The 16,099-nt window shown below is 37.6% G+C and overlaps 4 protein-coding genes across 6 annotated transcripts; 3 read left to right on the top strand and 1 right to left on the bottom strand.

Moving 5' to 3' along the window:
• Window positions 1-804: 804 nt before the first annotated feature.
• LOC113312808 (putative disease resistance protein At1g50180) lies at window positions 805-4,509 on the bottom strand. Its single transcript, XM_026561546.1, has 2 exons — window positions 4,373-4,509; window positions 805-3,747 (listed from the first exon to the last, which is right to left on the bottom strand). Exon 2 carries the CDS (start codon window positions 3,736-3,738, stop codon window positions 952-954), a length of 2,787 nt encoding a protein of 928 aa, XP_026417331.1. The 5' UTR covers window positions 3,739-3,747; window positions 4,373-4,509; the 3' UTR covers window positions 805-951.
• Window positions 4,507-10,304, top strand: LOC113312822 (disease resistance protein RGA2-like). Of its 3 annotated transcripts, none has more exons than XR_003341705.1 (2): window positions 4,507-5,583; window positions 10,173-10,304. XR_003341705.1 is itself a non-coding variant. In XM_026561562.1 (2 exons), exons 1-2 carry the CDS (start codon window positions 4,544-4,546, stop codon window positions 10,069-10,071), a joined length of 939 nt encoding a protein of 312 aa, XP_026417347.1. In that variant the 5' UTR covers window positions 4,507-4,543; the 3' UTR covers window positions 10,072-10,304. The 3 variants fall into 3 exon arrangements, 2 of the variants coding, with proteins under 2 accessions (XP_026417347.1, XP_026417351.1); XM_026561562.1 differs by having other exon boundaries at window positions 4,507-5,471; window positions 10,061-10,304; XM_026561566.1 differs by lacking the exon at window positions 10,173-10,304 and having other exon boundaries at window positions 4,507-4,888; window positions 5,049-5,382.
• Window positions 10,305-10,352: 48 nt separating this feature from the next.
• On the top strand, window positions 10,353-11,723 carry LOC113358561 (putative disease resistance RPP13-like protein 1). The gene has a single exon (XM_026602159.1). The coding sequence runs from the start codon at window positions 10,353-10,355 to the stop codon at window positions 11,721-11,723; it is 1,371 nt and encodes a 456-aa protein (XP_026457944.1).
• LOC113312815 lies at window positions 11,312-15,746 on the top strand. Its single transcript, XM_026561554.1, has 9 exons — window positions 11,312-11,662; window positions 11,786-12,313; window positions 12,453-12,539; window positions 12,628-13,233; window positions 13,345-13,449; window positions 13,544-13,660; window positions 13,911-14,440; window positions 14,540-14,744; window positions 15,020-15,746. Exons 2-6 carry the CDS (start codon window positions 11,816-11,818, stop codon window positions 13,547-13,549), a joined length of 1,302 nt encoding a protein of 433 aa, XP_026417339.1. The 5' UTR covers window positions 11,312-11,662; window positions 11,786-11,815; the 3' UTR covers window positions 13,550-13,660; window positions 13,911-14,440; window positions 14,540-14,744; window positions 15,020-15,746.
• Window positions 15,747-16,099: the final 353 nt, after the last annotated feature.

Raw genomic sequence — 16,099 nt, 5'->3', positions numbered from 1 at the left:
AGTTGCTACTCCCCAAACGGCATACATTCTTCCCTTTGGTGAAAATTCACCAAAATGGCAGACATTGTTCCGTGTAATAGACGCTTTCACTACTCCCCGTAGTGGGATAAACACTACTCCACTCCACTACTACTCCATTTTTAAAGTGGAGTAGTGTGGAAAAACTACTTCCTATAGCCCATGCTTTAAATACAAGACGATCAATAAGAAAAAAAAAGCAATTACGGCATTTTGGAGTAAAGAATAATTAATACACGAATCTTTCTTTTCCGTAGGGAATAGAAAGAAAGAATAACCTCTTACACATTAAACCATCATTCTTTTCCTTCTGATTGGAGAGAAAGAATTTTGTTACACAGAAATACAACAATAAAAACAAAAACAACATGCTAATGAAGAGAACTAAAACAAAAATACGACCATGGTAGGATTATTTTGATCTTATTCCAATCCTCTTTGGGTAACCTTGTCATCCTGCTCTGGATTTGAGGTGGCATATTAACCGCATTTAAGTTTTTTAGGGTAGTTAGGAATCATCTCCAATTTTATGCAATTACGAACTTCCTAAGTCGTAAGGCTTCTTGTGATTTTGTTGTCTATTTAATGAATTCTCCCTATATTTTCAAGTTGTATGTGAAGTTTTGATCCGTGTTCCTAATAGCAATTGATTGATCATTAGATGAATCAAATTCAGTCAAGTCTAACCGAATTCTTTTCTCATCTCATCATTCTTGCTGCTCTGCATAGGAAAAATTCTGTCAATCATCTTAAACTTTCTTCTGTCAATCTGACATGAACAAAAAATTTGGTCGAGAATGGAGACAAGTTTAGAAAGGACTAAAGAAGATTGTGCAGATACAGATTGTAGAATTAAAGTGTGACCTGAAATTAAGGACTAACATTTACCTCAACACCAAAAATAATAAAAACCAAATGCTGGAATGAAGAAAATTAAAGAAGCACCCTAGAAGGAATATGTTTGATCTTATGCCAATCCTCACCGATGCTCTTTGCCATCCTTCTCCGGAGTTGTGGCATATTAGCTACTCTTAGCTCTTTTAGTGTAGTCAATTGCTGTAACCCACTAGGAACCTTCTTCAAATTTTCGCAACCACGAATTTCCAACTTTGCCAGCCTTGATAGTGCTCCCTTGTTTATTTTCCATTTCTCTAAGCTCAATATTGAAACAAGTTCCAAGGTTTGAAGACTGGAAAAACCTTCTTCTGAGCAAACCATTTGCATTTCAGTACAGGATTCAAAGCCTAAGTGTAGAAACCTTAAGGAAGGCAGCTTCTCTAGAATCGGCATCGGGTCCTCTGTCAGCCATGACCACTCCAACTTTAGCTTACAAAGTTGTGGCGGGAAAGAATTTTTAACTCTTGGCCAGCTGAGGATGTGTCCCTTTAAATGTAAACTTATGAGAGAAGTATGGTTTGAAAATTGGATGGTTGCTAGGGGTACTTCTTCATTGATTACTGGTTCGTCGATAGACGTTTTGTATATCAGTGCCAACGACCGAAGGTTCGTTAAGTTGGTAATGGCACTACAAAGGCTTCCCGAGTGAGATATCAAACATTCTTCTATTTTTAACTTTCTGAGGGAACTCAGCTTCTCCAACCCACCTCCATTTATCCAATCCCCAGCCTGGATGAGTAACAATTGGAGTTCTTTTAGATTATCAATTCCTAACTTATGAACAGTAGATATCCCACGATTCCTTTTATCAATCGCTGCAGGTAGTTGAATATTCTTCAGATATACATGTCTCAATTGCTCCAAGCACCAAATCTGATCATCCAGCACGACTTCATGACCTTTGAGGTTAAGAGTTTTCAGATTGACAAGTTTGCTTAAGTAACTCGTATTGATTTTTTTTAGCTTAGTTTTCCCCAAGCTCAAGTACCTCAGAAGTATGAGTTCTCCTACCTCCTTCGGTAGTGAAATAATACCAGTATAACCATAGAATTCCAGCACCCTCAGTGATTTGAACCCCCCAAATAAACAGCTGAAATATTTATTTTCTGGAAAATGTACATCCCCATGACACATCAAAGAACGAATCCTAGTGTTTTGAGATCTGGATAAGTACTGCTCATTCTGCTCATTACAACAAACTGCTACTCGGCGACTGTAGTTTTGTTTTCTATTAAATTCAGCAATGCTACCATAGGTTTGAGAAAACTCATCTTCTCTAGATTCTGAGATAGAGATCCCATGAAGTATACCATGGATATGACAAGTTTTAACTCTTCCATCACTTCTCCTTTTACCGACCTGGATCAAGCTTCTACATATTAATTCTTCCAAGTAATCCTCTGCAGTGTCTTCCAACATTTGTCCTCCACTCTTGCTTTCAATAAGTCCTTCAGCAATCCAGTACTGAAACAACTTTGTCACTTGGATCATGGTATTGCCAGGAAAAAGACTCATATAAAGAAAGCATGGTTTTAAGTGATAGGGCAAGTAATCATAACTCAATGCTAGAATTCCTGTGCACTTGTAGGAATCATTACCTTGACTCAAAAGCCAACTTGAGCGGACATTTTCGTCAGACCATACAGAACATACAGGTCGCGCAGAATGTTTCTTTACTTGGAACGATAAGAGGCCTCCTAGCACCACTATTGCTAGAGGTAACCCGTGGCACTTATTCACCATCTGTTTCCCCAGCTGCACCAAATTATCTGATAAAACATACGCCTTATGTAAATAGCTCTGCAGAAAGAGCTCCCAATTCTTCTTTTCATCGTTTACTGCAGACAACTCATGGATATTGTTGGTGTTAGTTGAAGATTTTTCAGCATCCAGAGCAACAAGTTTGTGTCGAGTCGTAAGTAACACTCTGCTTCCATTGTTTGCATCTGGGAAAGCATCTTTCAACTTTTTCCAAGCATTTGTATCCCATATGTCATCTAACACTATTAAGTACTTCTGTTTTTCCAAATGTGCTCGAACCTTCTCACTCGTCACCTCCCCATCTGAGTCGTCGGAACCACAACTTTTCATAATGCTCTTCAAGAGATCTGGCAAACTATATACTTCTGATATATAAACAAACGCGCGACATTTGAATTGTTCCACAACATTTCTATCATTATAAACTTTCTGAGACAAAGTAGTCTTACCTACACCTCCCATGCCTAAGATCGAAATTACGCGTAGCTTCTTATCATTATCACCTTCATCTCCCATTAATAATGACTCAATGACTTGTCTCACGCTACCCTCGTACATTTGGGTGGGTTCCTGCTGACTACGTATTTCGTTGAAGATCGCTACTCTTCTTTCCTTTATCTGTTGTTGCAGTGACAAAGATGAGTCGCGATTTGAAGCTTCAGTGGCATCAAAGGTAGTCTTCTGCTTTTCCATGGAATTTAGTTTCACTACTCTGGCATTGATCTTTCTAATTCGATTTCCTAATCCGTGACGAAATGGTATGTTAATGATATTGAGAGCTTTAGAGTCCTTCTGATGCCGTTTATGGTTAACGATCTTGACGGTGAATTCATCAATGACATCCATAGCGTCAAAGATTATATCGCTCATCTGCTTCACAAAAAGCTTTATCTTGTCATCCGATTTACGATTTTGGTCTGCGTCTTTGACGTATAAATGCATCCATTTGAGTTCATCCTCAAGCTGATTTAATTGCTCTTTGACTCCTTTCAGAAAAGCAGCCTCAGCAATTAGCAATTTTGTTACCGTTCCCAGCAAAACTTGAACAGCACCATCAGCCATCTTTCAATCCTGTTTAAACCAAAAGATTTTGTAATGTTGATGACGTCCTTCTGTTTGGTTTTGGCTTAGCGTTTCTTGTGTTTGTTAAAATAAAAGGAAAAAAAAATATTAAAGGAAGATGATGAAGCTGGAGGAGGAATCAAAAAGAACAGAAACAACGGATAAGAAAACAAGACTACTGTAAGGATTTCTTCAATTAATTTGCGGTTATTTTTTCATTCTTGCTTTTCCAATCTAGCAAATGATCACAGATGAGGCTGTTGGACTAGTAGTAGTTGTCTTTTATCAACTGTTGCACTACAAGTACCTGTTTTCTTGCTACCCTAAATGTGTGGATGAGAGGGATTTGACTTAATTAACATAGTGACATATTACCTGCACGTATATATAGAATTAAAGTTTATGGGTAGGCCATCACCCTCAGCCATCTACTTGCCTTATCTATTAAATTTTGACACCACTGGTTTTAACCTCTGGGTCCGCCCCTGACTGTAGATCAGAATTAACTTAATCATATTCAACTTGGATACAATTTTTTTTTTAAATTCCGAACCAATTTAACTAATTGATAACTAATTTTAAAACTTAAAAGCCTCCTGAATTATCAGCTAATATCTGAAAAGTAGTTACTCACTGAGTTCCCTTTCTTCTTAAAAGTAAAAGATAGATAACTCCCACGATTCTACTTACACATCCCTTTAAACACTGATCTCAGATATATTATTTGTGATTATCCTCCTGCCGAATTCACCTGTACGAGTTGATTTCACTGTTATCTTCTTTATTTCTTTGGTATCCTCTTATTATGGAGACGGAGCGGGTCTTTGTTAGTGGTACATCTGAATTATTGAGAAAGTTGGTTTATGCTGTTGACGTAGAGTTGGATCGATATTCTGATCGCGCTCAGGATTTCAATGATCAGCTGGAGGGGATTAAAAAAACCTTGGAAATGATTGAGGCTGTTAGCTTTGATGCTGAGAGGAAGCAGGTGAATGATGTGAAAAGTTGGTTAAAGATTGAGGAGTTAATGAAAAAGTTGGTTTATGTTGTTGACGGAGAGTTGGCGAGGGGTGGTGACTGGGAGTTGAAAAGGCTTAAGAAAGCCTTGGAAATGATTGAGGCTGTAACCTTTGATGCTGAGAGGAAACAGGTGAATGATGCTGCCGTTAAACATTGGTTAATAAAGCTTAAGGAAGTTGCTTATGATGCTGATGATGTTCTGGATGAGTACTTCTACAAAGCTGTTATGCAATCTAAAAGGAACGTTAAGGTGATTCCCGTCTTAGCTAACCCAATTAACTCTCTTCCAGGTCTCGTTGAAAAACTCGATCGACTTTCAAGTGAAAAATCAAACATAGAATGGATGCTGCTGAACCCGTTATCAAAGTCATCACCATCTTCTGTGGATTATAATCAACTACAGAAAAAAGTTTCAGTCATATCCACAGCGAACATTAAATTATCAGATCATTCAAATTTGAAACTGAGGTACGATAATTTATCCACCTATTTGAAACAATGTTTGTCATATTTCTCTTTGTTTCCTAAAGATTGGAAATTTGATAGAGATACCTTGATTCAATTGTGGATGGCTGAAGGATTCCTTGAGTCATCTAATGGAGGAAATCAAATCTCTCTTGAAGATATTGGTATTGAATATTTCAAAAATTTATTCTCATTTTCATTATTTCAAGACATAGAATATGACGAGCTAGGTGACATTATTGTTAAAAATACAAATTAATTTGTGATCATTATTCTAGAATAATCTTGAAGTTCCCTAGACTAGGTAAAGCCCAATACATTCTAGAGTTTTTGGGCCTCTAGAGTCTTCTTTTTAGTCACATGTAATCTAGAGAATTCTTTCTCTAGAATTCTCTTAAGGCATAGTAGATCATAGTCTCTAGAATTTTCATTTCTAGAGTTTTCTTCACTAGGCCTATAAATAGGCACTCCATGGTTTCATTTTGATCATCCAAAACTCAAGTAAGTGAGTAAGTAGTAAGAGTGAGAGCTAGAGTTTAGAGTAAGAGCCAAAGTGCCTCTTTGTAAACAACTAGTGTAAGCCAAAGTTGCTACACAAACCACTTGTAACATTTTCATTCTCATATTAATCAAAGCCTCACTTTCCAATTAACACCTCTCTTTCAAAATCATTTCTATAAACCCATCACATTTCCGCATTGCGCCAACAAATTTGGTATCAGAGCAAACCTAACCCAGTAATCCTAAAACTCTACTCATGGCAATTAACCAAAATATTCAAGGTTTCAACTATGCCCAAAGTCTAATTCCAATTTTTGATGGTGAGAGTTACGATTATTGGAGTCTACAAATGAAGACACTATTCATTTCACAAGACCTATGGGATTTTATAGAAGAAGGTTATAAAGTACCAGAGTCGGCAGAAACTATGTCGTCATGGACGGACGCAGAGAAAAAGGAGTATAAGGAAAATAAGAAGAAAGATGCTAAAGCATTACTGTTTCTACAACAGGGCGTAAGCAAAGCTATTTTTCCTCGAATTTCGGTGGCAAAAACTTCACAGGAGGCCTGGAATATTCTCAAAGTAGCATTCCAAGGATCAGAAAAGGTAATCTCCATTAAACTACAAAATTTATGGCGAGATTTTGATAATTTACTTATGAAAGAAAATGAAACTATCCAGAACTTCTTCTCAAGAGTTACTGGCATAGTAAATCAAATCAGTAGTTATGGAGATACCATTGAAAATAAAAGAGTGGTAGAAAAGATATTAAGAAGCTTACCATTCAAATTTGATCATATCGTCGCTGCCATTGAAGAATCAAAAAATTTATCGACTCTCTCGGTACATGAATTAATGGGTTCACTCGAGGCGCACGAGAAAAGAATAAATAGGTTCGCGGAGCAACCATTGGAGCAGGCATTTCAATCAAAAATAAATTTCAGTGAGAAGAAAAATACAGAAGCCAAAAAAGAAAGCTCTAGAGGGGGATCATCATCCAACTCGCAGTATGAGAAAGGGTCGACGTCAAATCAAGGACCCAGAAATTACTCCCGCGGACGTGAAAAAGGAAAAGGAGGTTATAGAAACAACAATCAAAGGTACGGAAAAAATAACTCCTCAAATCTCCGATGCAATGTTTGCAAAAATTTTGGACATGCAACTGAAGATTGCAAGTATAAGTGCACCAAGTGTGATAAATTAAATCACATGGAGAAAGATTGTTGGCTTAATGAAGCAAACTATTCCGAGAAAAACAATTCTCAGAATCAAGTATTCTATTCCTGCCTCACCTCGCAACAAGAATCGCAAGGTATATGGTACGTCGACAGCGGATGCAGCAGCCATATGACAGGAAACAAAGAATATTTCGTAAAATTGGAGGAACAAGAGATTCCGCCAGTCAAACTTGGAGATGGAAAGTTCCAGAATGTTGAAGGAAGAGGAGTCATATCCGTACGTACAAGGTCAGGTAAAACTCGATACATATCTGATGTTCTTTATGTTCCTGGCCTAGCTCAAAATTTATTAAGTGTTGGACAACTTATAAGAAAAGGGTACTCACTACATTTCGAAGACGGAGAATGCACAATTTACGACAAAATTAATAATCAATTGGTGGCAAAAGTAAAAATGTCAGGAAATTTTGTCTTTCCCCTATCTATGCCATCAATTGAAAATTGTGCAATGAGTACCAACCATATTGACGAAGGAAAGCTATGGCATTTGAGATACGGGCATCTCAACTACAGATCCTTAAAGGTTCTAAAATCAAAAGGCATGGTAATTGGTCTTCCCAATATCGACGGTGGAGATAAAGTATGTGAAGTTTGTATTCTAGGGAAGTTTCATAGACTTCCATTTACGAAGACATCGTGGAGAGCAAGAAGGCCCCTCGAATTGGTGCACGCTGATATATGCGGTCCGACAAGAACAACTTCACTCAACAATAGAAGATATTTTCTCTTATTCGTGGACGATTATACCAGGATGATGTGGGTGTACATTCTTGAGCAAAAGTCCGAGGCATTCACTAAATTCCTAGAATTCAAGGCGCTGGCAGAGAAGCAAAGTGGCCATCAATTGAAAGTTTTCCGTACAGACCGTGGTGGAGAATTTACTTCAAAAGAGTTTATCAACTACTGCAAAGAAAATGGAATTAAAAAGGAGCTCACCGTCCGATACACTCCACAACAAAACGGCGTCGAAAGGAAAAATCGTACGATCGTGGAAATGGCTCGCAGTATGCTAAAAGCAAGGAAGCTACCCAACACCTACTCGGCAGAAGCAGTCAACACAACAGTGTACATCCTTAATCGCTCGCCAACAAAAGCGATTCACAATAAAACTCCATACGAGGGATGGCATAAGAAAAAGCCTGAGGTAACTTCTTTCAGAATTTTTGGTTGTGTAGCATACTCACATATTCCATCCCAACATAGAGAAAAGTTCGATGAAAAAGGAGAAAAGCTAATATTCATCGGATATAGCGAGGATTCTAAAGCCTATAGACTTCTAAAGCCAGATACAAAGGAACTGGTAATATCAAGAGATGTAATCTTTGATGAATTCAAAGCTTGGGATTGGAATGATGAACCAGATAACCACGAGTCTCCACTACTCATCGAAGAAGAGCCATATCTGTCACACCAAGAAGAAAACACTCCACCAGCAAGCCCGAGATCTCCTAGTCCAACACAACAAAGTCCAAGCTCATCTGACTCAAGTGCCCCACCTAGAAAGGTGCGTTCCCTAAGAGATATTTATAATGTATCTAATTGTGCTTTTATAGCACTAGAACCTCAAAAATATGAGGAAGCGGCAAAAGAAGAAAAATGGAGAAACGCCATGGACGAAGAAATGCGAGTAATTGAGAAAAATAAGACATGGGAGCTCGTCAATCAGCCAGTTGATAAAGAAATAATTGGTCTGAAATGGGCCTACAAGACAAAATATAATGAAGATGGGTCAATTCAAAAGCACAAAGCAAGGCTAGTTGCAAAAGGATATTCCCAGCAACCAGGAATTGACTACAACGAGACATTCGCCCCAGTCGCTCGCATGGAAACAATTCGGATGGTGTTAGCTTTGGCAGCTCAACTCAAAATGAAAGTCTACCAATTAGACGTAAAGTCGGCGTTCCTAAACGGAGAACTTGAAGAAGAGGTGTACGTTGAACAACCTCAAGGATATATCCGAAAAGGAAAAGAAAAAATGGTATATCGTCTCCGCAAAGCACTATACGGTCTTAAGCAAGCACCGCGTGCATGGAACAGCAAAATCGACAAGTATTTCCGAGATAATGGATTTGAGAAAAGTCCAAGTGAGCCATCACTCTACATCAGAAAACAAGGTACGGACTTCCTAATTGTCTGTCTCTATGTTGATGATTTAATTTATGCCAGTACAAAACAAGAGATGACAGAAAAATTTAAGAAGGAGATGATGAAAGAATATGAGATGACAGACTTAGGACTTATGCGATATTTTCTTGGGATTCAAGTAAAACAATCTCCAGAAGAAATATTCATTTCTCAAGAAAAATATGCGGAAGACTTACTGAAAAGGTTCAACATGATGGATTGCAAACCAATTGCAACTCCAATGGGTACCAATGAGAAATTGGTAAAAAATGATGGAGCGACAAAAGTTGATCCAACCTTATTCAGAAGTCTAGTTGGCTCACTGATCTACTTAAAAAATACAAGGCCAGACATCGTCAATGCAACCAGTATTGTTTCTCGGTTTATGAGCGAGCCAAGCAAGTTACACTATGCAGCCGCAAAGATAATTCTTCGGTATATCAAGGGAACGAAGGATTTTGGCATCAAGTATACAAAAGAAAAAGATAATGATTTAATTGGCTTCACAGATAGCGATTGGGCAGGTTCTATTGAAGACCGAAAGAGCACATCAGGCTATGTTTTCTGTATGGGAACAAAAGTTATCTCTTGGAGTTCTAAAAAGCAAAGCACGGTGGCATTATCGTCAGCCGAAGCAGAGTACATAGCATCAACAAGTGCAGCATGTGAAGCAGTGTGGCTAAGAAGAATAATGACCGACCTACAACAAAGGCAAATGCAGCCGACGACTATCTACTGTGACAATATGTCTACAATTGCAATGACAAAAAATCCAGTCTTCCACGGAAGGACGAAGCACATAGAGCTACGACACCACTTCATCAGAGAGCTTGTAGAAGACAAGGAAATCGAGCTCCAATTCTGTCCAACACAAGAACAAAATGCAGACATTTTCACGAAAACAGTCACGGTGGATAAGTTCAATCATTTCAGAGAAAAGCTCAACATCACAAATTAAGAGGGAGTGTTAAAAATACAAATTAATTTGTGATCATTATTCTAGAATAATCTTGAAGTTCCCTAGACTAGGTAAAGCCCAATACATTCTAGAGTTTTTGGGCCTCTAGAGTCTTCTTTTTAGTCACATGTAATTAAATGTAATTACATCTGTCTCATGCAGAGCAATTAAATGTCCCATCACTACTTCATTTGAGGTACCTTAGCCTCACACGTTTTGATGTGAGTAATATATCCATTAGTCAACTTTACCTTCTTCAGACTCTGAAACTTTCTGGATGCTTCTTGAAGAAATTGGATCACTGGAAATGTTAAGACATCTTGATTTCTCTTCTTCGGACTTTAAAGTGCTACCTGAATCTATCTCTATGCTCTTTAATTTGCGGAGTTTAGATATCAGTAGGTGCAATATTAGTGTATTGCCCTTAAGTGTTGGGTCTCTCAAAAATCTGTTGTTCCTCGATATTTCACATACACCAATCACAGAAATACCTGATTCAATATCTCGCATCTACAGTTTACAGAGGTTAAACTTCAGGTATTGCAAGAATTTAGAAGCACTACCTAGAAACATAGGAGCTTTGACACAATTAAGGTCACTAAATTTGGAAGGGAGTGGAATAGTAGAATTACCTGATTCAATTTGTCGCATCTATAACTTAGAGAGGTTGGAATTCTGGAACTGCAGTGAATTAAAAGCATTACCCCATAAATTCAAAGCTTTGACACGATTAAGGTCACTAGATTTGGAAGGCACTAAAATAACAGAGCTGCCAGAGTCATTGACTAGCAACCTCTGGAAATTCAAGTCTGTGAACATCAGACGCCTGGAAGTATTAGTGCCTTACCTGGTGAGAAAATTGGAACAGAAGAAGAATGCACTCCCAGTTCTACGAACTAGGGAATCCAGAGAATCCAGTGGGATCAAAGAGTTAGCAGGCATACCATCCCTCCGTGTGTTAGAAATAAGATGTTTAGAAAATGTGACAGGCACTAAAGACGCCGAGAGGGCAGATTTAAAATACAAGAAAAATCTTAGAGAATTGAGTCTAAAATGGGAAAACGAAGAAGCTAATAATAATTCAGTTATGGTGTTGGAAGGTCTACGGCCACACAGGAATTTGGAAAAACTGGTGATAGAAAATTTTGGGGGTGCAAGGCTTCCGAAGTGGATGGATTCATCATCTTGTTACCTCCCAAATTTAGTTGAATTATATTTATCCAATTGCAATAGTTGTAAGAAGCTTCCTGCTTTGGGTGTGCTCCCAGGTCTTAGAGTTCTTTGGATTTATGGAATGAGGTCAATGAACTGTTTGGGTCAAGAGTTTTTTTACCAGGAAAATGACAAAGAAGAACACAAAGAAGATGTAGAAGTCACTATATTATTTCGTTCGTTAACCAGGTTGGAACTAGGTGATATGGATAATTTAGAAGAATGGGTTGCTCCGCCACCACCTTATATTTCCTTCCCTGTCCTTGAGACTCTATGTATCATTGGCTGCTGTGAATTGACATCTATACCAGATTTTCAATCATGTACTTCTCTCCAAGAATTAACCATCGAAGATTGCGACAAATTGAACAAGGAGTTTCCATCTGAACCAATTACTACAAACAGGTCAGTGTTTCATTTATTGAATTTGATTTTTTTTCTTGTGTCATATGCACTATTTATTTGAGTACATATATGTTATACTGATACAAAACTGGTTATATGTGTGTGTTATATGTACTTTTCCAGTTTTCTAAAGAATTTAAGGATGAATATACTATGTATGAAAAAGAAATGTTGAATGAAATTGCTCAAAGGCTTCCAGTTGAAGACGTGCCATTGACAATAGATTGGAAAGAAAAGTTCGAGAATTTGGAAGTAAAGAATGAAAATCTGAGGCTGACAATTGCAGAAAAATGGGATGAGTTACAGAGCAGGAAAGAGGACGGCCTCCCCATTGATGTGAGTATCCTAGAAGAGCTTTTGAATGATATATATCACAGAGCTTACCCACCTCCACAACCAAACTCGGGAGAAGAAGAATCTAGCAGTAGCTCTGAAGAAGAATCTAGCAGTAGCTCTGAAGAAGGGCATGATGATTTGGATGACACCGTTCCATCAACAACTACTCCAATAATGCATGTTATGGGGGGCTCTGAAGAAAATCCCATACAGTTCGATATTGAAGTTTCACAGTTTAAAATTTGGGCTAGATCTGATTTGGAGCGAAAGGTGAAAGAGCTGCAAGAGGAAAAGAGCATGCCAGAACCATTACAGGTAAGTTATATTCTTTCTAGTATTAGTTTAATTTGTAAAAAACTAAAACTTGTCAGTACATATCTACTATACTGAAAAAACATACAAGTACATATCTTCAATACTGATTAAAAACATATCACCTTATGTTGAATAACAGACAGAAAAGGCTAAACTCCAACAAACAGCAGCGACACAAGTTCTGGGTAATATTGAAGCGGAAATTGGTTCTCTTAGAGATAGACAGGTGAGCGAATTGAACGTTACACTAGTTAGTTCAATTTTATACTTTGTCATCCTATAAAATAATACGGTTTGGCATTGCATTTATGTAGGGTGCATCGCTTGAAGAAATGTTGTCGAATATGCAGTTTATGCCTTTGGTTTGTGAGCTTCCGAGTCTCAAAGAACTGCATACCGTGCCGATGGAGAAACTGATTGACCTGGCCATCCATGGGAAGGGTATTTATACCGATGAGTACTCAAAATATCTACAAGATGAAATTATGGGAGATCCTTATCCATCCTTAGGAACTCTTAGTCTGGAGTACCCGTCGACTGGTAGTTTACCAAGCTTGGAAAAAATGCAATCTTCTCAAATCTTCGACAAGTTTTATGCTAAAGATCTGGATCTTCCATCACAAGTTTCAAGACCAACTTTTGACTTGGGTTTAGGACCAAGTGATCAAAATGGAGAAGTGGTGCAGCAGCCTGCAATTAATCTAGGTGCACCTGATCCACCTCAAATCCATCTTGCAGCTGCGCCTGCGCATAATGAAGCTCTAGTTGCTAGAGGAGCATCAGATCAAGCTCAAAAGGATCCCTCGGATGAGCAAGCTCAAATCGATACTGCACCTACACTTAATGAAGCCTCTGCAATTGTTTTAGCTGCAGCTGAACAAGCTCGTTTGAAAGCTGATCTTCAGCAACCTGAACAAGAAGTATGAACATGTTATAAACCTAGTACATATATCCTTCTGATACATATAACCAGCAGTACGTATATCAATTTTTGGTCAAATAGTTCGTAGTCTGATTTGTTTCAAATGCAGGGAACAAGGAAACATTGGGATCCCATTCCATTCAATGAAGTAGAAAGAAAGAAGAAAATGAAGAATGACAGAAAGCAACAACCTACTAAACAATTACAGAGTCTTGTAAGTACCTAAATCTACTTCTGTTTAATGAATTTATGTTTTGTTTTTAATGATGCTTTTAGCATATGTACTAATGCTGCCGATTTTCAAACAGAAGTAGCCAGTTTTACATGCTGAAAAGGCAGAGGAAGCTCGACTGAAGAAGAATATGAGCGCCGAAAAAGCTAATGCATATGCTGAGACTCTCCAACTTCTTTCTGAGCTATAGAAGGTAATTATAATTACCAAAAAAGTGAAAAGTAACGACTTTATCAATACTTAATGGACCACTTATGTTACATATGTTCAGTAACATGGGAAAACCCAACAGTACATATGTTATGTACTCAGTGAAACTAAAAGTACATAACTTCTGTACTGAAAAAATCCGACAATACATATGTTCTATCCTGTTCATTTTTTTTTTTTTTTGCTTTTTTAGTCTCTCATTTGTTTTTTTTTACGTTTATGGTATATTGAAGGATAACGAACCTGGAGTTAGTTAAACATCAGAGAAAGATGACGTAACACTTGCCAAGAGACTCGAAGATAGGCTGGCTACAAAGAGTAATGAAGTCAAACCAATAGCGAAGTCGACTACGTCAGTCATGGACAAGGAGAAGAAAAAGCCGACTATCTCAGCCAAGGAGAAGAAACTTACTCCAAAAATCACATACAACCCTCAGAAGCCAGTAACTCGGAGCCACCCGCAAAAAAGAGTTGATCCTGAGTTTGCTAGTGGCAAAGGATTGTCGGGACCTAAAAGGCGAAAAACAAAGTCCAGAACTGAAAACCCAGTTGAAAAAGATTGCCTAACAGAGAAAGTTCAGAAAAAGGATGGCGAGAATGTGAGAAAGAGAAAAGCTAAAGGTGATCCAAATCTGCAAGAACTTCCTAAAAAAGTGAAGAATGCATGCAAGTTGTTGAGCCTAAGGAAATCTCCGTTCTATAAGGATTTGAGTTCACAACAAAGAACGATTCTCTCTCCTTTTTTTGACAAAGCTACCTCAATGTGAGTCTCTCTTGGATAGGTCCCTTTCATTTTAACAAAACTTTATGTACTTCGTTTAGAATCAAACTTATAATTGATTTGGATTATTTGAATTTGCAGCAACAATGCTTGGAAAGCTCCTGCTGTGATTGGTCATCACATATTATCTGCAGAGACATTTGAAGATCTGCTACATAACAGGGCTTTAGAGGGAGATCTTATAAATTACTGGCAATACCAACAGAAAAAAACATATCATAATGAGCAACCGGTGAATGGACAGAGAAAGTACATTCCAGTACTCCACATTGATCCAACAAGCTGGGTATGTTTTCCAATTTATCTCGATAAACAACATGCATCATGTCTTTGTAAAGTGCAGTGCATATCTCTGATAGTGTTTTACATTGAATCCGAATTCATGCTTATTTGTTTTATATATTGAGATTTTGAATAACATATCTGCGAAACTAAAACGAAACAATTTTTTTTTAATGTTGTAACAAATATTATGCTTTCATATATGTGTTTTACACTATAATTTTCAGTACATATTTACTACACTGATAAATTCAATTCTTTTTCTTTCTACATTTTCAGTTTTATTTAAGTGACCCAGTACATCAAGTAGCAGCAAACACTGCTGTCTTCTTACCCATCAGGAATATGGAGGAAGGAACCAGGAAGATTATTATTCCAATGTCACACCAAAACGTGCATTGGACGCTTCTTGTGTATGAATGCGAGAAAGGCGAATTCTTCCACTACAACACTTGGGAAGCTGTATCCAAAAACGAGTGTCTCGATAATGATAATCTTATGGCAGAATACTGCTTGTTAGCAATTAATGAACGCTTGTCGAGCATGCGCCTTCCACTTGTACACAAAGTAAAGATGATTAGTTACCCAACACCTCAACAGGTAGACTATCCAGATTGTGCAATATATATCATGCACATCATGAAGAAAGTTGCAAAGGAGGAAGTAATTGATGGAGTGCGAATGAGCTTGGGAGACCCATAAGAACTAAAAGACAAAATTCATAAGAAGAGGATCTATTTAGCATGCGACATACTCTCAGCAACATCTCCTCCTGAGGAGAGCTGGAATATTCATACTCCAAAAGGTTTTTAAGACAGTGCTTATATGAATTAGGACTGCATAGTAGAAGTTATCATAGAGAACATATTCAGAGTTTGCTAGTTTGTTTTAGATAATATCAAAGTTTAGTAATTATTCTTATTTATTTTGATAACAATTGTTCTCGAAACTATGGTGTTTGTGTTTAATCTATGTACAGTTGTTTGGATTTATAAAAATGTTGACATGTTGGATGGTAAAAGTCCATAATATGAAGTGTTTTGGTGTGTCTTATGTTACATACACCAGCTATTAGATTCAATTGAAGAATATGACTCTCTAAATTTGTTAATCATGATAGGAGAGAACATGAATCTCAGAGCTGGTCTCTTTGTTTGGTATGTCTTAATTGAACACACAGTACATAATAGTTGTGCTCAGAAAGTCTAAAACAAACTTGGAAATCAACCTCAAAAACCAATAATATTGAAAGTGGATAATGCAGTACAAAGTACCATTAAAAGAGTCTTAAATAGGGCTGGCAATGGATAACCGATATCCGATATCCATTTCCGAAATCCGACATCCTATAGGATTTAA

Source organism: Papaver somniferum, chromosome 1 (assembly GCF_003573695.1).
Source record: "Papaver somniferum cultivar HN1 chromosome 1, ASM357369v1, whole genome shotgun sequence".
Classification (NCBI taxonomy): Eukaryota; Viridiplantae; Streptophyta; class Magnoliopsida; order Ranunculales; family Papaveraceae; genus Papaver; species Papaver somniferum.
This window is presented reverse-complemented; position numbering and strand designations above follow the sequence as displayed.